At 39.5% G+C, this 23733-nt stretch overlaps 1 protein-coding gene across 1 annotated transcript; it reads right to left on the minus strand.

The window, feature by feature from the left end:
- Window positions 1-768: 768 nt before the first annotated feature.
- Window positions 769-10867, minus strand: SAMD9L (sterile alpha motif domain containing 9 like). The gene is made up of 3 exons (XM_010120731.2): window positions 10735-10867; window positions 10454-10554; window positions 769-7554 (listed from the first exon to the last, which is right to left on the minus strand). Exons 2-3 carry the CDS (start codon window positions 10495-10497, stop codon window positions 2784-2786), a joined length of 4815 nt encoding a protein of 1604 aa, XP_010119033.2. The 5' UTR covers window positions 10498-10554; window positions 10735-10867; the 3' UTR covers window positions 769-2783.
- Window positions 10868-23733: the final 12866 nt, after the last annotated feature.

Genomic DNA, 23733 nt, shown 5'->3' on the forward strand with positions numbered 1-23733 from the left:
TTCCCGCACCTTCCCACACCTTCCCGCGCCTTCCCACACCTTCCCGCACCTTCCCGCACCGTCCCTTCCCGCTGCTGCTATTAGCATCTCAATGGTTTGTGAAATTCAAACAGCTTCCTGGGCCTCTCTGCCTCTCTCCCTTCTGGCAAACCTGGCTTTGGCTCCTGTGCAGCCAGGTTGTATCAGGTTGCCTTCTCCAGGGTTCTAGACTCAGCACAGACAGCGCTGAGCTCTTGGCTTTGACTTGGCCCATCACAGCTCAGACCGGCAACTTCTGGGGCTGTCATCTGTACCTACACTTTGCTCTTAAAACCTAAGTTTGCCTATGTCTGTATCTATAAATGCAGTCTTTTCAGGCCTTGCAACTTGACAAAATTAGGCTCGTGCAGACAAATGTCCCCTCACATCCACCTTTTTTTCTCCTAACAGAGTAAACCCTTTTTTAAACACCGCTCCAAAGAATTCCTGAGCGTGCTGGAAAAAGCTGGTAGAGTTGTTTAACATAGGCAATGCAACATATTTTTTTCTTGACCTCACACTTGGAAGCTACTGAGCCCTTTGGCTTTAATTAACACAAAATACATCTGAGGCAGATATTTGGCATGGGAGAGCTTAGTTTTCAGAATACAAAGATTAACAAAGTTATGAGCCATGAAAAAAATGGCCTTACAAAGTAATGGAAAATAGGAAATACTTGTAAAAAGCAATTCTGTCAGCCTTTGTGTGTAATATGTAACATCAAATACAGTTCCATACTGCGTAATTAAGTATTTTATCAAATATCTGTATTTATTAATGAGCTACAGCTAGTAAAAAGACAATTTTATAACAAACAGTCAAATATATACAAATAATAAAATACGTATTTCTGTAAACTCACACAGGCATGTAGTGCAGTGTCTAGCATGCTAATAACCCAGATCCCAAGGGTTATTAGCAAATGTACACACGTTGTGGACAAGCAGTGTCAACTTGGGGAGTTTAACTTAATTTATTGCCAATTAACATAAATGTTTAATTACTGATTGGAGTATTGAGAAACCAAGAAGACAAACAAATAAGCAAATACTTAGAGAAACATCTTTCTTCCCCTTTCCCCAGGCTCAACTTCAGTCCAACACCTCTCCCTTTCTAGCTGCAACTCCTCTTGTTTTCACCGATGGTCAGTCCTTCCCAATCCCCATGCCAAAGTGACAGGCCTGCAGCAGAGCAGATCAATCTCGGTGTGTAGTAGTTTATTTTTGCCGCTCCTTGCTTCTGATTCTTTTCTTCTGCTTCTGCACTGCTACTTCCTTCTTGTTTCTTCTGCTCTGGTGTGCATCACCCACGGGCAGCAGTCCCTCCGATGTATCCCAGCCCTGATGTGGGCTGCCCCTTTCCAGAAGCGTGTCTCCAGCTCTAACAATATCCCCTTCCACATGTCTCCATGAGCACCTCCTCCAGCATTTCTCCTGTCCCTCACAGCTGCTGCTCTTTATTACACTTGTCTGATTGCTATGGGCTCCCCTGAATGGTAGGGGTTTGGTGGGTGAGTTTGAGTCTGAGCACATAAAAATACTTGCAGGTCTTACCAGATATGACTGGCTGAGAGGAAGACTGAAGTATTCAATTGCCCCGAAAACATGGCAAATTATTTGCTGTAAATCTTTACTTGGAAGGGTAGGTACTTTAGTTATCAGTAAATTGTACGGCAATATCCCAAGGGCTAACTAGAACAAATAATGAATTATCATGAAGATTGTTCCTATAGCACGCTATCCGAAATAAAAGTGTATTCTAGAAACCAAATGGGTACAGGTTAAAATGAAGTGTGCATTCTTGCCAAGAGAAATATGTTTTGGCTAGAGTTAAAAAGCAGTCTGGAGAATAAAACTCCTTACCCATATTTACAACTAAAAGAAGAGCTGCACTAGAGCAGAATGGTCTGCTGCTTTCTTCTTCTTCTTTTTGTCAATTTGTTTTTACTAATCTGTTGAGATGTCATTTATTTTTGCCTGCCTCCTTGCCTGACACAAAGAGCAAAGAGGACTTGTGGGGTGATGAAAGAGCCGTCCTGCAGACCTCTTTCAGGCATATTTAGAAATGTCCTGAGAGGGTAAAAGACCAGTGCTTCTGTCCTCCCACAAGATTTACATCTCAGCTATTAATGCAGGCCCATATACAAACATATTACATTATTCAAGCATGTACAATAACAACAGAGAAAAAAATTCTGCTTTGCAACTGAATGGCCTTTTACATTACCTTTGTTCGAAGATGATCCCAGATACAATGGACCATCACGAAATGTTAGAGGAGGTATGTTTTCTAACACACATCCCTTGTTCTTACATTACTTATACAATATGAGTATGAAAATCATGGTGAGACATCCTTCATTATAGGCAACGGCAAAAAAGCTAGCAAGGTAGTAGGGTTCTTAAAAGCAATAGTATTTAAAGATATAATTTAAAAAATACTATTTTTTAGAATTACCTTTTAAAAAATGTTTTTGAATAATTTCTCATGTTGTTATCAACCAAAGAACTCTGAGTAGTAGAGACCAGTCTATAGGACTAACTACACCAACATTTCAGTTTGACTGACTGTCCGAACAGCAGTTATGACAGTAGAGACAGTTCTGCATTGGACTGGAAGACTAACATAGTGAGGAAGGAAATATAATGGACAGCCTGAGATTGTCATTTGCAATTGTTGACCAAAAAAGAAAAAAACAAACAAAAAATCAGTTAAAGGGTAATTTTGCCTGAAAAAGCCTTGTAGCTGAGAAACTACAATACCTATCATTTTAATGACAGACTTTGTGTGTTGTATGCCAGGAGACCCGCAATGGAAAACCCAAGGTAAAAAGACACTCTTTCAATGTTTGGGCCTTTTTTCAACAGGTATGAAGGAACAGACTGCACTGGTATCCTAAATATTTCATTGCTGCCATAGTCTATGTAGATAACCTTACCCTCAGCTCTTCCATTCAAAGGAAGCAAAAGATCCTGAACAGCCTGTTCCTTCCAGATATTTCCACTCTGCCAGAGGGAATTCAGTTCCTGTTCTGGAAGGGAATTAAAAAGCTGATCTATTTTCCCTTTGTGCACAAATCTGTTCAGGCCACTGCCTTTTCCCAGATAGAAAAGAGACACAGTCTGCCTGGAACGCTGCAGGGTTCCATAGAGCTCGTTGGAAGACTCACTTAAGCGTCTAACAAAGGTTTCCATTTTCCTAGAATCTTCATTTAGTTGTTTTATATTTTGGGGCCAGAACAACAAGGAGGCTAGGAAGAAAGGCTCTACACACGGTGCAGTTGGTTCCAGTTCCTGTAGAATGCTTAGAAGCAGACTTCTTAGCACCTTCGAAGGACATAACTTAGTGGATTTAGGTTTAATGCAGTTCAGAACAACATTTGCCAAAATAAAATTCTGTTTGTCTTTCAGAGTTGCCTGTGCATCCTCCTCATACAAAAATGCATATGCTTCCACTATGTCTTCTATTTCTCTGTCAGCATTTCTGTGATTTCTGTGGAGGTATTCCAAAATGCCAGAAAATGAGCCTGCTTTGGCAGCCTCCACAGTGTCCCTGCATGCTTCTATATACTGAGGCATGGGCCACTTTGAGACCTGTTTACTTTTCAGTTGCTCAAAACTGAAATCACAAAATATTTCTGTGTATTTTTTAAAACGTTCTTGAACCTTCTCATACAATTTTGCTTCTACAACTTCCTTTTCATTCATTTGTGTTTTGAAAAATACGAAGTAGTCCTCAAAAAAGTCAAATGCCCTTTTCAATCGTGATCGCAAATTACATAAAAAGCTGGAATTATGTTCAAGAACCTTGAACATTTCATTCTTGGTGTTAGGGTTATCTGCATTCAAAACACTGTTTCCTGATAGATACTTTGTCATATTTTTTCTACACTGGAAGTAATTTTTGCTGAAAAAATGGACGCGCGAAAGGATGTCAATAACATAAAGACTAGTTTCTATCTCTCCCCAATAACCAGCAGTATTGTACGTTTGCAATTTTCTTTTTGGCTTTTGATGATGCAAATATTGTTCATTGTGTGCGTTTTCAGCTTGCAGCTGAGCTTCTCTAAAAGCCTGTGAAGCATTCACAGCAAGCTCTAGCCAGTGGTTCAGTTCCTCAGCTGACGGGACTTCACTCTTGGCTTTGCTCTCTACACGGTTTCTTAGCATACTTCTAAAAACCTGACCTAGTGTATCTGATATGTATGAATTGTGTGGTGCTCTTTGTTTGGCTGCTTTGGCCCAGTGTAATGCAGGGTCATAATTCTTTTCTTTAATGTAGAAGTATCTTGCTAAGGCTTGGCAAATGTAAGCATTTTGCTCAAATCTAGCGGATGCTTGTGTTAATACACGTTCCACGTTACTACACTTCTCTTCCCTATGAATGGCTTCAATTAAGGGAGAAAACAATGTGTCTGGATCATCGCCACGTTCCTTGCGCTGTCTAGTAATCAGCAGGGTTTGTATATTGTGGATAAGTTTGTCTTGCTTTAATGAACTCTTATAAAATAAATCTTCTTTCAGTAATTGCAATGTAATTTCACTTTTAGACAAGCCATAGGTTAGTTTCAGTTCTGTTAAGCACTGTGATGCTATCAATGGGTGAATGATACGAAGACCTTTGTATCTCGTGGATTCCTGTACCTGATTATATATTAGAATATTGGAACAAATTCCCATCTTTTCTATCAGTTTATCTTTACTGCAGGCAATCTCTTGAGAACTCATTTCTAAGAATTCTTCACATAATGTTATTGAAATTGTAGATGTTACATAAGCGTTTAACAGTGTTAGATAGCAAACAAGTCGTGCTGGCTTAGAGGCAGTATTGAAGTTGTGCAAGGTATTCTTTACCACTTTTTCTATGTATTTTGGATCAAAGTTTTTCTTCATAATCATAAATGAATAGAAACTGTCAGTATTTTCATGCTTCTCTTCAATATATTTTAGTTTCCGATCAAAGGCCCTTTGCTCTTTTTTAGAAAGCATATGTTTTAAAGAAATACTGTTCAAGTTGGTTGTTGAACTTTCATCAGGACTCTGAGATCTCATACAGTTTAGAATGATCACTAAAGGAGTTACATACCAAATGCATTTTTCTGTTATAGCTGCCTGAATTTCCTTCTGCAGTAAATCAACACTTTCTTGCTCTTCAAAATCATCCACAAGAAGTAACACTGGTAAGTAGCCTGTGTCGTTGTTTGCTCCGCAGGTGAGTAGAGTTGTCAGCTGTGTTCCAAAATCACTTGGTTTGTTTTTCAGAACAGCACATCTGAATCGCTTCCGGAGATCCCAAAGGATATGCATAGCTAATGTTGTCCCACCACAGCCTGGGTGGTGGTAAAGATTGATAATTTTAACAGGTGATTGATCAGCAGTGTTAAATGAAGATATAATTAGGTGTTCAAGCTTTTCATAACTGTCCCTTTTGATAAAATCTGAAGTATGATTTTCAGAAGAAAAATAGAAATTCCACCATGATACTTTGCCACCTCGATAAAAATCTTCTTCCCGCTCTTTCAGGAAATTTTTAAATTTCTCTGCATCCTTCTCTATTCCCGTGTCTTTGCATTCATTTTCACAGAGTATTTCCAATGCTGCCATGGAGTCTTCTTTCTTCTTTAAAAGAACGGTAGAATGACCAACAGAGGGCAGAAGTCTTTCAGAAGACTGTGTCACTGATTTTAATTTTCTGATGGTACCATTTACCATTTCCAGGGTTAAATTAGAAATACATTTGTTTGAAAGTGTTTCCTCACAAATGCTTCTAGCATGCAGAATATCTTTCCATTGCTGGTACGTATGTGCACCAATGCAAATGCAGATCATGTGTTCTAGTCCCTTTAATTCTTGGTAAAATGTCATAAAGGTCTCAGTAAGAGGATCCGCTGCATTTTCCACTGTGGAAAGCAAAAGAAACACTATTAAAAACTTTCCATTCTGCTTTACATCTTTGTGTGAAAGAAATGAAATCATTTTTCTGACACCAGCAGCTCTATCTCGTTGCCATGAAGTGGAATCTAATGGTAGTTCATTATTGCCTTTGGAGTCTGATCCACCATTGCAGAAAATCCAGTTGGTCTCCTGATGCAGTTTCAGCTTTTCAGCTTGTTCAGAGACTGAACCCGCCTTGTTTTCATAATGAGCTGGGAAGTGAAGTTTAGCATTTCGATTTATTTTGTAAGTCTTGAACACACCATTCGTTTCTGATTCAAAATCAAAGTCAAGCACAGCAAACCATTTTATTTCCTGTAAAAAGTCTAAGTGTGAAGTTTGACTTGGGTGGCACTTGTTTGTTACCAAAATGTAGTAGTCATAATAAGAGCTATCTAGTGAGTCCTGGTTACCTGTGAGCAGACTAATTAGCTTTAGTCCTTCATTCATTGACCTCTTTTGCTTTAAGTTATATTCTTCCTCTGCTTTTTTACGAGAATCTGCTAACAACGTCAAGGTACTTTTAAAAGTTTCAAATTCTTTTGTATTTTTAATATTTTTGGAACTAGCTCCATGCCGGATGAAGACAGCTTTTTCCCAGCTCTTTCTACTGTATTCATATGTGTTGGTACAGAAGTACTTTGTACTACAGATGCAGTGTTTAGGAACCACATCTATTTCAATGACAAACTTATGTGATGGACTTCCATCTTGTAATAATACTTCCACAAATCTAGGTTCTCGAATGCACGCTTTTGCTATTCCGGTGTATTGCCCTTTAAAGTAAATGTCGATGAATTTATTAAAATGGTCAACATATGCTTCTTTCTTGGTAAGTTTTATTCCTCTGATTTCCCCATGTGGATTGTCACATACTCCAAAATGAATAGTGCCATTTGTGCGGGAGTTCATGCAGGCTGCAGCAAACCTAAATGCTTCATTGCTAAATTTCATCATGACGTCCTCTTCTAGTGCCTTGTCTGTGTTGGTAAGTAATTTGAATTCATGTGCTGGATCAATGAGATTGAGTGACCCTGTTTCAGGCACATTAAGAATATTATGCTCTATGTATCGAGTAGCATCACTGAAATTATCAAAAGGATATGGCATACAGGTATTTCCAGTTGGGTGCTGGCTGTTTGACGGTGCCTTCTCTGATACATTCTCCTTGTCAGCTGACTCCGTTGCTTTTTTGTCTTCTATGGGCTCCATCTTCGAATCCTGAAGTATACTGGAATTAAATGAGCCACATGTATTCTTCCACTTTTTCTTTGCAATTTCGCCATCTTCTCCTTCTCCATCAAGACTCTGTTTGCTGTTTTCTTGTTCCACAGCCTGCTTTGCACCTGTAGCTAGATTGTAATGCTCTTTCAGGAAATGCATTATTTCAAGAGTAGGCCCATGAGGTATTCCCATTTCCAAAAAATCATTTTTAGTCATCAGTTTCAAAGTAAAGCCAGTCACATCTTCATTAAACAGGATTTCTGCATATTTCTGGTCAATCTTAACAACTTCAGTTGCCCATTTTTTGACTTCCTCTTTTGTGTACTGTTCAATATGTTGAAAAGCTTTCTCTTTTTTTTCAGTGTTTGCATTTTCCATTCTTTAAAGAAAAAACAATGAAATTACTAAAGAAGTGATTTATTAACTGAATAACACATATTTCTTTGGTATTATAAACCATTAATTTCTTCATTAGTGTAATCTGCCACGTGAAATACAACAGGTCAGTTAGGGGACATCATGGGAATGTAAAGTGAGATCACATATAAGGCATCAGCTACTTACAAGAAACAGATTTATTCCAGAATTTTTAAATTTGAATCCTATTTTTAAACCACTTCTGTAGCTAACACTACCGAACAATTGTGACTAATACCTATTGGTGGTCATTTGGACACCTATTTGTAGTTGTATGGGCCATCCAATAATTTAAAAAAATCCATAAAATCATAGACTCTTAGAATAACCTGAGCTAGAGGTGACCCATGAGGATCATCAGGTCCAACTCCTGACTGCACACAGGACAACCTAAAAGTTAAACCATATATCTAAGAGCATTGTCCAAACATTTCTTGGACACCAACAGGCTTGGGGCCATGATCACTTCCCTGAGGAGCTTGTTCCAGTGCTTGACCACCCTCTCAGTGAAGAACATTTTCAATATATTCAATCTGAACTTCCCCTGGTGCAGCTTTAAGCCATTCCTTTGTGTCCTATCACTGGACACCAAACAGAAGAGATCAGCACCTCGCTCTCTGCTCCCCCTCATGAGGAATTTGCAGGCAGCAATGAGGTCACCTCTGTGTCTCCTCTTTTCTAAGCGGAACAAACCTAGTATCCTCAGCTGCTCCTCATAAGTCATGCCCTCTACCATCTTTGTTTCCCTCCTTTGGACACATTCTAACATTTTGATATCCTTATGTTGTGGAGTCCAAAACTGCACTCAGTACTCAAGGTGAGGCCACACCAATGCTGAGTATAATGGGATAATCACTTCTTTTGACCAGTTCGCTATACTATGCCTAATGCACCCCAGGATATGGTTGGCCCTTTGGACCACCAGGGCACATTGTTGACTCTCATTGCACTTACCATCAACCAAAACCCGCAGATCTTGTACCATAGGGCTGCACTCCAGCCTCTTGCCCTCCAATCTGTATGTAGCTGCCCAGGACTCTAATCTATCAAGATCTCTCTGTAAAGCTTCTCAATCAATAGCTCTTCTGAATTTAGTGTCATTGGCAAACTTGCTTAGTGTGGACTCAACTTCTATGTCCAGGTCATTGATAAAAACATTGAAGAGAACTAGCCCTAAAATTGAGCCCTGGAGAGCACCACTAGTGACTGGCCACCGGCCAGATGTTACTCCATTTACTACAATGCTTTGAGTCTAACCCTTCAGCCAGTTGTTCACCCATCGTGTTGTGTACATGTCACAAATGTCTCTCATTGAGTTTCCAGTTTGGTGAAGAAGCAAAATCAACTGCACACAGAAATCCAATTTTTTTTTTTTTAACCTTAGATGTGGTTAGGTACAGAATTTGCTTAAATAACACTGCGAAGAGACATCGGGGTGGAAAGATACTGCTGTGATTACTTAGCTGTTGCTATTGCAGATTAAAGGAAAATCTTTTCTATATTACCTTTTCAGTACCTTTTCTGTTCACTAAGGTTTCTCAAATTAAACAAAAGTAAGCAGTTGAATAGCATTTGTGTACATAAGTGACAGAAAGAACAGTGTCTTACAATCCACTTTGCCTTAGTAAATGTGGTCTTTTGGAAAAAAATTAAAGAAAGAAAACACAATAAAATAAAATGATTTCCCTTAATAGTGTCTAAGTTTACTTTACCCTCTCACTTCCTTTGGGAAAATTATATTCATTCATCTGAAATTTTTACATTATGGAATTGCATCCAGCTACAGTTGTTGCACTACTGGTAATGTTCTCCTCCATGCACCTCCTCTTATTCAGAGCTGAGTGTTCCTGAGACAAAATGACTTCTTAGATATTTTCAGTTAAATTTTGTTTTCTGAAAGAACACTTGGTTATCTAAGCCACCCTAGTGACATGCTTTCCTCAATCTATTATTTGATTTCCTAAATTGTAAACTTTAACGAGAAGCAATGGTAAAGATTTCTTATAGCTAGTGCGAGAAATCAGCTGTCCTACCTTTGGCCAGACTGCCTCCTGATTCAGCTGAGGAACCATGAGAGCAGACAAAAAAAGTGGAGCTGTGGGCTATGGAAGCCTGCAGTTGCATTTTCTCTTAACAGACCCTTCCTTTTGCTCACAGGAAAAGTAGTTTCTGTTTGTTTTTTTTTCTAAATGCCACTATGATAAACACACATTGTCAAAAAATGGAGGTGCAGGGGGAAATAAGTTCAAAGTTTTTGTTCCATGACTGAAGTAGCTATCGTATTCACCAGTAACTCCACCCACACTATCTAAAAGCTGAGAAAAGAAACTGAAACTAAAGCACTTCAGCCCAGCCATGTAAAAGTATTATTTTAATTCCCACCAAACTTATACTTTTCTAATAGATATACAGTTTACTCCTAACATAAAAGCAACCATGTTTATGTCCTTAAAACAGTTACTCCATGTTTTACTGTTTGGACCCCATTAATGAGATAAAGCTCCAGAACAGGATACTTTCATCTCCTAGACTTGATGCAGTGTTTGTTTCATGTTACTGGCTAGTTGATGATTCTGGCTGAAATAGTTTAAAGATGTCCTTTTCCAACATGGAACAACTCTATCATACTATTTCTGCAGAATAATTTCTTTGAGGACTTATTCCTTCGGATTATTTCACTGTAATCTCATAACAACCACTTTTCATGTGCAGATGTTTTAACAGATTTGGAAGAGTTTATTTTAGTAGATTATAGATCGTCTTATACATAAAATTAACGTCTAAAAAAAAAATTGTATCAGACTAAGCCATCAGATTTTCCTAAAATATTCCAGTCTAGAACTAAATACACAGGTACTTACTGTAACTGTTCTGTGCTGCAGCTTTTTTCCTGTAGTTGTTCCATACTTGTATTTTGTTCAAGCAGGAAGCCCAATAGCTACAATTCAGCGGAACTGCTCTTCTAAAGTATGGAAAAAAATCCTAAAATTAGTTTATAGACTTGTAACAGAAGTCTGGGGTCAGAAATACTAGGAAGGAAAGAGCATTGATAGAGGTATGATTAGTTTTTCCCAGTGGTAAACACCCATCTCTAGAGGAGAGAAATGACAGTGCCTGCTAGAGAATATTTATTATTCCTTACCTTTTCCTTGCATGCTTCTAATTTACCCTTCCAACACATGTCTAAATGCTGTAGACTGGGCAAGTCAGAAGCTGAGTGTTGCAGAGAAAGAGGAGGAAATAGATGCAGGGTGTTTGGGAGGTTCTACTGCTCTCCTCCCTCTCCTCCCCTTTTGCTTTCTCTTTTAGCAGCCAAGGTTGCTTCTTGTCTGCCTCTTCCTAACTTCCTGTTTGAAAAACCATTCTTCTCTTAGGAAATTAATGAAAGAATTCTGTTCTAGGATGCCTTTCTCAAAACACTTACACAGAACTGTCTTGAGCTGCTATCGAGAAACTTGAGAAATTAGGAAACACTGTCTGAGCAACACTTAGCTAATAAAATGCAATTAATTAGACATATGGTCTTAAACAAGCAGAACTGTCCTGGAATGAGGGAGAAAAAAGGGAAATATTACAGGAGATGCTTTTGAGAAATGTCTTCAATATAGACATTTTTGAATAATCAGGCTTACTGACTTGCTGCTCATCTTGGTTGCTTGATTTCCCACACTGGAAATACATTAGTTTATTCTTGGTCTATTTCTTTGGAGCAAACAGTTTGATTTGAATTGTAGCTTGGGTGTAGTTCTGTGGATGGTTTACTGCAGAAATGTTTTCCCTTAGGCAGTGTGCACATATTGCACTGTACCGTCCTCCAGCACCCAGTGAACAAGCTGTATGTTGCAATACCCTGCTGTTGACTGCTTCTACTTCCAATGTTTCCCAGTACTGACCACCAATCTTACAATACCCAACTCCACTGACCACTGCCATTGCCGTGTTTTTTCATCCTTTGCCTTTGACTGACTTGAATGTCCATGATAAGCAGCAGGCATCTGAGGAAGATAATGATGACCGTAAAAACACATTTGTTTAGAAGCGTGGCAGCAAGAGTGCTCACACTAGCAGTTGTGTGTCCAGTCCCAGAGCTGAAGAGGTTGAAAATCCTTGTACTGGTTGTAAGGACCCACACTGGAGCAGTTTGTGAAGGACTGGTGCCTGTGGGAAGGACTCACCCTGGGACAGGGGAAAAGTGTGAGGAGGAAAGAGCAGCAGAGAGGAACAGCTATGGACTGACCAGACTGTTATGAACTGACCAGAGTTCCCCATTCTCCATCCCTCTGCACCACCTGGGGTGGTGGGGGGAGGAGGTGGAAGAGTTGGGAAAGGAGTGAAGCTGAGCCTGGGAAAATGGAGTAGGGTAGGGGGAAGTTGTTTTATTTTTTTTCCTTGTTTCTCACCATTCAGCTCTATTTTTAATTGGCAAAGAATTAAATTATTTTTTCCCAAGTCAGGTCTGTTTTGCCCATAATGGTAACTAGTAAGTTATCTCCCTGTCTTTTTCTTGAACCAGGAGCTTTAGCATCTTATTTTCTCCCCTGTCCTCCTGAGGAGGGGAAGTGAGAGGGTTGCTGCATGGGCATCTGGCAGCCAACCAAGGTCAATTCATCACAGTCCTTCAGACTGATATTTGTTCTGAGAATAACTGTGTGAGGTCACGAAGCTACTGCAAGTTTTAGAAAGTAAACAGCACCTCTAGCCACCACAAAGCCAGCTGTGGAAAAGCCAGCATCTCTTCCAGTTGTTGATGCTGATCATACTACTATTGCTTTCTATCCTTACATAATTCCCTGTGTACTTTAGCAATCTGTATTTCTTAAGTCCTGGCATGCACCTGTATGCTATTGCACAAATTCTTATAGGAAAAATTATATCAGTACCTGTTGAACCCCTAATTGCTGCACTTTTCAGGAATGCATCCTCAGCAGACAGAATGGTATGGCTATACATTAAACATTCCCATATATTCTCATGTTGAGGCAAAGGGATACAACTCATGCTTGATGTGATGCAATAAAAACATCACCTTTCCAGGTCTGACATTATTTTAAGCACTTTGGTATGAAAAATTGTAAGACATAATAATACCGTCTTTGACTCAGCATGTGGGACTCTGAGAACACCGAGTGCCATGAAGTGCAGCATGTGCTTTAGATGCTGCTGGCCCTGAGCACTGTGGATGTAAACCATTGCTGCCCCCTTTTGCCTGGGGGAGAGTGACCGCTTTCTCTGCCAGGTGCCTGTGTTCATAGAGGCATAGCCTGCTTCCGCTGAAATCCTGTCCCCCACTGCAACTCATAGCACGTGCTCTCTAATATATATTACTAATTCTCATAACCATATCACGCCTTCTGCATTGTCTTTGCCTTTTGAAATTAGAGATCACTGTTCATATCCAGTGTGATCTGTAGATCAGACTGCCAGCAGTTCTCAAGTTTCCAGTTATAAAAGCTTCCAGAGTTATTCTGGTTCCTGGTATTTCCTCTAATTTCTTTATATCTGTCAAGTCATTAAATGTACAATATTATTCTGCCATTTCAACATTTACTCTGTCTTTTGATGCCTATATTCCATGATTATTACCTCACTGTATTTGTTACCTTAATAATTCCTGCTATCACATTGTGTACCAACACTTGAAATAATCCAGCCAGCTCATTGAGCTCTTCTCATTAGTGAAAAAAACATTTGCATGATCTTTTACAAAACTTGTTTCTTCTTCCTTTTTTTTTAAAAAAAAAATCAGCTATTTTCTTTACTCTGTTCTCTAAGTTACTACTCACTTATTTCTTAAGCTGTTTCTCCTTGCTATCCTACTGATACCCACTGATATTCATCTCTTCCAGCATCCCCTGTTTTTCAGGTGTGGAAGTCACACAGAAGCCTCCAGAGCTTTTTATTTTCAGAGGCAAATAACTTCTGCGTCTACTCTGCGACAGCCTCTCAACTTTTCTTTAAAAAGACTTACTAGTCACATGGGCCTGTATTTTCCTGATGTTTGTGACTGTCTGGCCATGTCTCTCATCATTCCCTGTTTGCCTGTTTGCCCATCATCCTCCCTTCAGTTCCTTCTCAAAACTTCCTGCATGTAACTCCTTCCTTCTGGGGTTGTGCTTCCTGAGACTTCTCTCTGAAGAAAGGAAATGAAAATGAAATGTTGAATGCCAATCAGAAACACCCACAAATACATATACAATGATCACTGCATTATATTCTTCATGTTCTTCTGCTTGCTGCCCCTGGCCTACAGGAAGAGACATTCCCTGGCATTTACGTAAATTCTTAGTTGCTGAATAGGGAAAGTGAAGGAACTGCAAATGATCCTTTTCCCTGGGGACAAGTCTTGCAAGCACTGTAATGCTAATAGTAACCAGTTCAGAGACAGCGGGACCTCCTAGTCTTTTAGGAGCAGTAGGCAGGTCAGCATAGACCGTTTCTGCGCAGCTCTTCATTTATCAGCCAGCAGAGCTGACATTCAGATTAAGACTCGCACCAGCCTTGCTTGGTTGGACACTGATGAGCTCGCAGCCTGAGGGAATCCGCGCAGGCATGAGTCTGTACCTGTATAATCCTAGGGCTCGTGTAGAGAGCAGCTGTACTCCCTTGATTATTGCAGGTTAGTTATCTGTTGAGTCACTCTGTGTGTGTATTAGTTTTGTTTTCTTAAATTGTTGTCTGTTTCCTGATTGTATGGCATGGTTCTGTGTTTCCTTGAGCTGCATTGTATGGGCTGATGTGACAACCATTCCTTCTCTGCACCAACAGTTAACACATGGCTCTGAACTTGACATTTCCCAGCAGCTTGTGATCTCCGTGGGGTTTGAAGCGGTATCATCCTTCCCCCAGTTCTGGCCTCTTCTTTTGCACTGTATGATTGTGTGGTGAGCTGTGATGCAAGCTGAAGCACTCTGTTTTATGTCAGCTTAGTGTATGGACAGATCAGCTTTCTGGGAGGCTGCCTGATCTCCTTTCTAGCATGGGCCAGACCATACCAGGGGAAGGAGTGGAAGGTGCTGTAAAACTTGTACAGACATGTGCATTTGCAGGCTACCAAAATCTACACAAACAGCTGAAATTGTTATGCATATTCTTTGGTGTTCTGCAATGTCAGTCAAAGCATGGGAAGGCTCTAACCGGTAACTGTGAAATGGCTCTGATTGCTCCTAACTTGCCTTGTTCTTTGCTGTTATCTTTCATAAGGTAATTGCCTGCTAAAAAGGCTTGGGCATTGTGATCTGAAACACTGCTGTTACCTGGTTAGCTGCCTCTCTAGGAAATACAAAGCTCCTTTCCCACCCTCCCATTTTCTCTCTTTGTTTATGCCTTTTGTTATAAAATTATACATCTCAGTCCTTATTCATATTCACTGTGGCGGAACTCCTAAGTAGATGATATCCTTGACTGATGAAGTTAAAGCAAAGACATTTCTTGAGTACTCTTTTTCTTTTTTTTTCCTGGTTTCCTAGATAGGCATGGTTAACAACTGCACTCTGTGTGTCTTTCCTGTGCTGGCAGGCAGATGGAGATGGATGCTGAAGCTCAGTAGTATTTTTGTGAAGACACATCCTGTTATGACTGCAGGTTGTGCAAACCTAGCTGAATTAGCTAGCTTGAGTGCTGGTAGCAGTGCAGACGAGCAGCAAGGACCTTTGAGGGGCTGGATCCCAATGTGTGTTACTCAGGCTACCCCTGAGCTGTTTAGCCAGCACTGAACACTCATGTCTGCAGCACTTGGAGAGTCAGAGAATTGGAGGAAGCCAGGCTACCAGGTGTCTCGAGGGAACAAATCTGCAGACCTCTCAGAGGACCCAAGCTATTTGAGAATAGAATAGAATAGAATAGAATAGAATAGAATAGAATAGAATAGAATAGAATAGAATAGAATACTATTTCAGTTGGAAGGGACCTGCAATGACCATCTAGTACAACTGCCTGACCACTTCAGAGCTGACCAAAAGTTAAAGGGCATTGTCCAAATGCCTCTTAAACAACGACAGGCTTGTGGCATTGACTACCTCTCTAGGAAGCCTGTTCCAGTGTTTGACCACCCTCTTGGTAAAGAAACGCTTCCTAATGTCCAGCCTAAACCTCCCCTGGTGCAGGTTTGAACCACTCCCACATGTCCTGTCAGTAGATACCAGGGAGAGGAGATCAGCACCTCCCTCTCCACTTCCCCTCCTCAGGAAGCTGTAGAGAGCAATGAGGTCGCCTCTCAGCCTCCTTTTCTCCAAACTAGACAAACCCAGAGTCCTCAGCCACTCCTCACAGGACATTCCTTCCAGTCTTTTCACCAGTTTTGTTGCCCTCCTATATATATTAAGTAGGTCCTTCATTTTCGTTGTCTTATTAGAGATGGAGAAAAAGTGATCACAGCCCCTTTTGTTAGAAGAACTTTTTCTACATACTAGACTTATTTCATCTTTCTTCGTATCTTTTCCTACCAAGATAAAATATTTTTTTTAGGCCTTTTCTAAAACTTTTTTTCTCATTTATGTTGCTTCTCAAAGGCTTTCCTCATTTGGCTATATCTTTCAGACACACTTGAAAGAAATTTCAAACAGAATCCATTTTTCTAGCTGTCCTAGCCTGCTGTTTAGAATAGTGATCTGGAATATTTGAACGTAAGTGGAATGTTCTGTACTTTTAGATAGAACTTGTGAATGGAACTAAGCATGGCGGGCTTAAAGGACTTGGAAAGTGCTTGAAAGACAGGTTTTGAATTTAATATGGTTTAATAAATATAAAAAATCAGCAAGATGAAGTTAAAGAGGAAAGTGTAGGTCTAAGGAAAATACATGAATGACGTACAACACAGTTTTGGTTTTCTCCCAGGTAAGCCTTTGTTTTGACTTAGCAACCTTATTAATTTACCATTTAGATGGAAAAAAAGTTACATAGAAACTACCTTTTAGAACTACAGGAAATATAAAAGATGTACCTTGATGAAAACCTCAGTGTTGATATTAGACAGTACAATTGTATCTGAGTTAGGAGACACACTGTGACCAGCAGCTTTGTACTTTGCCCTGGAATGAATCAGATGGCCCAAAGAGATATATACATATTATCTTTCTAGGTGCAGCAGGATTTCCAACACGCCAGTATTTGCATTGCATGTTTAACTGAACTGTGATGCAAATTTATACTTGAACGGACTCTTTAGATGTCTAATCTTTTATTTGTCTTCTATGCTCCTTGTCTACTGTTTATTTACCACAGATTCTAGTCAAGAAATGATCCTTTGCTATTTTTCTCATTATTTTAACAACACAGCAGAACTGTCACTTTCCATCCCAAGGCTGCATCAGTTTCATTGCTTACAATGTGATCCATTTATATCTATCTGTGAAGTGTTCGGAAACTTTCGCTGCAGTTCTGTTGCTCTCTAGGAAAGCCTTCCAGCCTCCACAGAAAGGCAGCAAGGAAGCAGGGCTTCTACTGTAGGAGCTGGGCTCATCTCATACACTCAGGAGTCCTTATGAATAACTACTTGTTGAGCAAACATTTCTGTATAGACTGACACGGAGTGTTAAATTGTCAGCCAGTCACAGAGATCGGATCCTGCACTTTGATGTTATCAGTCCCCCTTCAAATGTACAAGTCATCTAGGACATGCTCAATTCGCCTGTCTGTCAGAAAAAGTCAGTGTTTAGTTAGTATTAACTCCTTTCCCTTTCTTCTTCTCCTTGTCCCAGGCAGTTAGCCAGAACCTCCTGCCATCTCCTGTGGGAAACCTTTGCCCTCTAGCTCCCAAAAAGATGTACGATACAGATGCATTGATAGCAGTGTGGTGACAGATTTCCAAAGGAATTACGCTAACGCTGAAGCAAGTCCATAGAAAATGTGTGATTGTATTTTATCTGAGTAAGGCAAAAAGAAATAAAAAAATAATTAACCTACTTAAAACAAATAAGATTTTTAACCTGAGATTATAAAACAATGAGCTCTTTCCTTTTCAAAGTTCATCTTTCTACAGGTAAAGCATGAAGGTACATGCACAATGCTGTGCTTTTGTTTTGCCTTTGAATGTAACTTAGATGGCTGTACATATTTCATGGGGTGGTTAATGGAAGCATACATTCTCTTTACATTAACATGAGCTCATTTTGTTAAAACTACTAGTGTCATTTTTGCTGAGAACTACCTACTAATCATCTCCCCCTCTGGGCTCGCAGAATCACAGCGTGGCTGAGGCTGGAAATCATCTCTGGAGATCATCTAGTCCAACTCTTGCTCAAAGCAGGGTGTCAGGAAAATCTCATTCCCTAACTATGAAACCAATTAATCTTTATAATAGAAAAGTTTATTAGCTTTCTTTAAATATATATATATAGTTTACATTGTATATTGAATAGCCATGCTTAAGCAAGCAAACTAAAGGACTCTATCTCATCCTAAGTAGGAGAAGGACAGCCTAGCCCCCGAGATAAGGACTTTGCTTCTTGTAATCTTAAAAGCTGTCCATGAAGGATAAAAGATACCCCTGGACAACCAAGATAATGTCAGCATCCTAGCCCCTCTAACATGTCTTTGAACTCCTCCCATTGTCTGTCATCATAGATAAGTAACTATTCATGGCCATCTGATTGATAGGGAAGCAGGTGGCTGATGACACCACAGAAACATAGTTGCTTTGTAAAGTTTTTGTATGATTAGTAAAAAGTATTGTGTGTTTGCTAAGTAGCAGTTAGTCAAACAGTGTTGTACCTGAACTCTTCAAATGCTTGTGAAACCACATTCAGGGTGACCCAATTTGAATGGGACACCTCATGCGCATCAATAAAAGAAGTAGTCTTGTAATTCTATGCTTTGCATCCTAGTCTCTCTCCTTAGTCAGCAATTTTCGTAACAAGGGTCAGCTACAGCAGGGTGCCCAGGACTCTGCCCAGTTGGGTTTACAAGATCTCCAAGGATGGAGACTCCACAGCCTCTCTGGGCAGACAGTTCTGGTGTGTGACCACCTTGACAGTAAAAAATATTTTTCTTATATTCATACATAATTTATTATGTTTCAGTTTGTGCCCATTGCCTCTTGTGTGACTGGGCACCACTGAAGAGAGCCTGGCTCTGTCTTCTTTGCACTCCCCTCTCAGGTATTTATAAACATTGATAAGATCCCCCTGAGCCTTCTCTTCTTCAGGCTGAACAGTCCCACCTCTCTCAACTCACTGTTTTATGTCAGATGATCCTTCATCGTTGTGGGCATTTGCTGGATTCGCTCCAGTGTGTCCATGTCTTGTACTGGGGACCCAAGCACTGGACCCAGAACTCCAGATGTGTCTCCCCAGTGCTGAGTGGAGAGGAAGGGTCACCTTCCTCAATGCAGTGGCAGTGCTTCTCCTAATGCCGCCTGTTGACCTTATTGATCTCGCTGTAGTCTTAATAGAATTGTGGGATATAAGTCTGTTGCCTTCTAAGAAGGGGTTAATGTTTCAAAGCCATAATGAAGTGTAAGATGGAGCATCCTCATATAAGCAGTGGTGAAAGCCCAAAGTGACATTCTTCAGTATTCTTATGAATTGCCTTTAAGCTATGTAGTAAGAAAAGACCAAGTACTACACACCACCTTGTGACTCAGTAAAAGTGCCTGGAATTGCTCTGACCATTGTTGCTGTTCCTACACTCTGCTTCCAGTTATGGCTTATTTTCCCTACCTTTGATCTCAAGTCCACAGCCTCACTTCATCAAAGAAAGCCATTCTTCTTGTGGTCAAATGAAACAGCAAAAGCCTTCACCAAAGGGAATGAGAAGAAAATGAAAATTTTTTCCCCTCACGTTTCAAGTTTTGAACATGCTACATTCTCATTATCCCCATCTCCCATTGGAACAGCCCGATGTATACATCATCTAGTTTAATGGACTAGCTCTCCATTGGCTTTGGTAAGATTTGGAACAGATCTTACATCAATAAATAAAAGCTTATCAATCTCTTTTGAATGTGGTAGTACCAGTGAGAAAAGGGCAGGAATCCAATATGAAAAGGTTTTCTTTTTCATACATTAAAATTCTGTGAAATTTCAGAGCTGTTTTTTCCCCATAGTTTATTGTTTTTATACCTCCACCAAAAGGATTTCTCTACCAAAAGTAGCTAACTGCACTGTGCAAATTTTGGAAAAATAGTAAAAAATGAGCACAGTTTGATTAGGAATTTAAACCACTGGTGTCTTTTTGTTTAACAGCCAGTAATACATAAGATGCCATGAAACAAAAATAAATGAGAACAATACGATATAAGCGGAAGGCAACTTGGCTGTGTTTACTCTCCTTGCAATAATGTATTTTTATTTGCAGAGCTAGTTCTGCTGTCGCAGCTAGAATAATTATTTACGCCAGACAATAAGCTTTTCTTCTTTCTATAGCAAAATACATTTCCCTACCAGTTGAGTTTTTGTCAGTAAATTTTGCTGTAAGTGGGGAGTAGGAAGGTGGCTGCCATAGCCAGCATTCACATTTTTAGAGAGAGGCTGTAGCTGGATGCAGAGAGGAAGCCCAGGGCGGCAGCGGGGCTGGGTGAGCTCTTCCTGCGCCACTGCATTGCAAGGGAAGGGAGAGCGCTTCCAGGGGACATTTTATTTGAGCTTCGCCAGAGCAAGAGGCAGATTTTTGTTCTTTATTTATAAACTTAAGGATATATCTCCTTTCCAGTGAAAATGCATAGCTATACATGGACCCACAGAACTATTAAATATTATGTACTGCATAAACAAAATTACTGTATTGAAATACTGTACAGGTATTTTGCAGAAGTTTAAAAGACTGTTACAGTGGACTTTTGTCTTAGATTGCTAAAGTCATCTCACATTATTGACAGATGGCTTAATTTGAAATGGCTTGCTGATCTATTATCAAGACATGAGCACAGATTCTGAAACAAAATGCTTTGGGAGCCTTATAATGTACTCAGGCATGGGCCAAATGTGTCTACAGTGAGCTTAAAAGAACGGAGAATGAAACTGATATTGAACTGATTTATTTTTGTTTGTCACGAAAATACTTAGAACAATGTATACTACTGCCACTTTTAAATACAAAGGCTCCAGAGGTGGAGAAACTGTTACTTCTGTAAATCCATCTGCATTTTTTGCTCTGTGGCCCTGCAGTGACATCAAATGTGGTAAGATGGAATGGTGTTGAGCACTTCAGAGACCTGTATGCTCATATCAGAGCAATTAAAATATCCAGCAAGAAGAGGAGGAGAAAAGAGGGTGAAAATCAGACTTCGCACATCCCAAAGGGCTGCCCCAATTTGAAACACACAAATGAAGTCAGCTTTGAATGAACAATGGAAGAATTTAAGGGGATGTCCCCTGAGCTTCTTGATCCTTCAGGACAATTGCAGTACTTCAGAGTTCAGAGTTCTGCCCAAATGTTTCTACTTACAGAGTCTGTCAGACACCTTCATGTCAGAGGGTTATTTCTCAGGGAGCAAATCTGGTGACTACATTATCTTCGATATCACCTCAGTACTTCTCTTAAATCTGAGCAGCACCAGCTGCCTCTGTGAAAAGCCAAGTCCTCTTTTCCTCATACGCAATGGTGAAGTTGTCCTTTTCGCTTTTCTTCAGCACTATGAGATCAGAATATTCACTGAAAACTATGTTGTTTTTCTTCTTCTTTGAAAGAAGGAGGTGGGAAGAATGTTTAGCAAACACGGATTAGGGAGGTATTTTAAATAAGTGTAAATGATTTTTCATAATACAGAGTGCTTTAAATAATCCCATACAACCTCTCTTAAAGAGTGGACACACTGTATGCTTTCGCACTACTCACCTTAATGATCTTCCACATAATTAGCTGTTACTGAAGTATCCTTTTTTTTCCTGTAGATTATTCTAATTCAGTTCATAATTCCCTTTTTCCCTGACTGCAGTTAACTGACGCCATCTAATAGCTGACTCTGTGGAAATAATAGTGAATTTTCCTGCAGGATTCAGACAGCTGCTAACAGAAGCTTCTGGAAGAGCATTTCTCTATTTGTGAAGGAACTTGGAGCACACTGTCTGTTTAAACAGAGCAAGACTGGTTTCATTTGCACTGGGGTATTATAATTTTAATGTATAAATAGCCTGATCATTCTGCAGCTTGCAGAAATTACTTGACTATTACTTGCTTTTCTAGTCTATGAGAAACAGGCTATTCTACAGCAATAGAAAACCAGTTCAAATGCAAAGGAAACAGAATTTAACAAGAATACATTATTTGGAATAATATACATAAGTAAATTTTACAACTGTAACTGCCTGGCCGATAAGTTTCTATGTTTGTAAATGAAAAGATAATGTTACATTAAAGAGTTAAAAGAATTACTTTATTTTAAACCCAAAATGTATTTTGCAATCTAACATATTGAATTTATTACTTTTCATGCCAATATGGAGACCTCGTCTTGTAAATGTCAACCCCAATGAAAAACTCCCATACGAGTTTTTTATGCCATTTTTAAAATAAAACAAGTGTGGGAGGCATCTTGGGTCTGATTCCTCCCTGTGCCTCCCACCCATTATTGTAATAAAACAGATATGTTTTATACTCTAGCTGTCCCTTTCTCTTTTGTATTCACAAATAAGGAAAAAATGTAAAGAATGAAAAAAACCCATATTTTTCAATAAACTGTTAATTAAAAAGAAACAACAAAAAAGAAAAAATAAAAAAATGGGCCATTTGGAGCACCCGAAGGAAAAGGATTGTCAGTCTGAAGAGAAATTGCGATTTCAAGAAAATCTGGCATAAGCCTTTGCCATTCTTGGAGTTGTCAGCATTTCCTTTCAATGTATAATACAGAAAAAGAAGCCACTTTTGTATTTTCAGATGCTTTGATTTCCTGTTGCCATGTCTTCATATACATCTAGGAAAGAACATATATATGTATAGATAGATAGATAACTGTTGCCCACAATGCTGCCTTTCTTTTCTTTGAAAAACACTGTTGCAAACTTATAAACAAACCAGCAGTTCTAAACACAAAAGTAAAATAGTTCTTCAGCCTGAACAACATCTCCGGGGGCATATTTGTAACACACTCGTATTTGACTGAATTTTCAGTATGCGTGAGATCTCTAGTTTTGAAAGGACAAGATGGATCTGAGCCATAAATAACATAAGGGCTAATATAGCACCCTGCATTGCTGCTTTTTGAGTACAGATATTTCAAGTTGTTCATACATTATGAACAATAACATACTGGAGCACCTGCTACAGGGTACCAGTAATGGTGGGCTGACTCCGTGTAGGCCGCAGTACCAACCCCGTGCTGAAATGCCTGGGCTGGGTTTGCATCCTCATTGCTCTTGTCAGAGTAGAAATTTGTGAAATGGTTAACACTTGGTCTGGGAGAAACAGTGTGTATGAGAGGAGAGCGAGAGGATGTAAATTTATCTTCATTTGAAGTGAAAATGAAACCTAAGTTACAGCTTCTGTTCTCAGAAGAGTTGTGAGCTGTCAGTGCTTACATGTAAAGATCGGCTAAACTTTTGATCGTTAGCTTTTGCAGCCATTTTTGGATTTCTTTCATAGGTGGAAGAGCCTGTTGTCCAGTTTGTCACAGGATTTAGATTTAGTTTAAAAAATTTATGAGGGCCATTAAAAAAAAAAGCTTAAGAGTGTGTCTAATTAAATAGTTGAATATGTCACAGTCACGCAACACCCTGTGAGCATGGACCCCAGAGATGGGGCAGAACCATTTCCTCAGAAACTGATCTCACATTTTCCCTTTGATTCTTTGGAAGTGCAGGGGAGACAAATCTGCAAAAGTTTTGTGAATAGTGACTAATATCACCATGCAAATGTAAGAGTTCAAAGCTAGCAATCATCCCAGCTCATTTTTTGACTGCAATTAGATTATGAATCCATCAGTCCGAACCCAAGAGGGTTTAAGAGTTTAATTACTTTCCAGCAGTATTCTTACTTTTTAAGAGCTGGGGCACATCTAAACTTTCTGTAATTATTTAAAGCATCAGAGGCATATGTGCATGTGTGGATGAATGGATGAAAAGGCTGATACAAGCATAAGGAAAAGTGTAAGGAAAAAGCTGTTCTGTGTGTGTTATGCCTCAGCTGGTCCGCCAGTTTGCCAATACTGTCACTGGAATTTCTAATGGTAAGAGAGAGAACAACAGCTAACACTGTAGAAGTTAGATTCAAA

This window comes from Chlamydotis macqueenii, chromosome 2 (assembly GCF_036417535.1).
Source record: "Chlamydotis macqueenii isolate bChlMac1 chromosome 2, bChlMac1.mat, whole genome shotgun sequence".
Taxonomy (NCBI): domain Eukaryota; kingdom Metazoa; phylum Chordata; class Aves; order Otidiformes; family Otididae; genus Chlamydotis; species Chlamydotis macqueenii.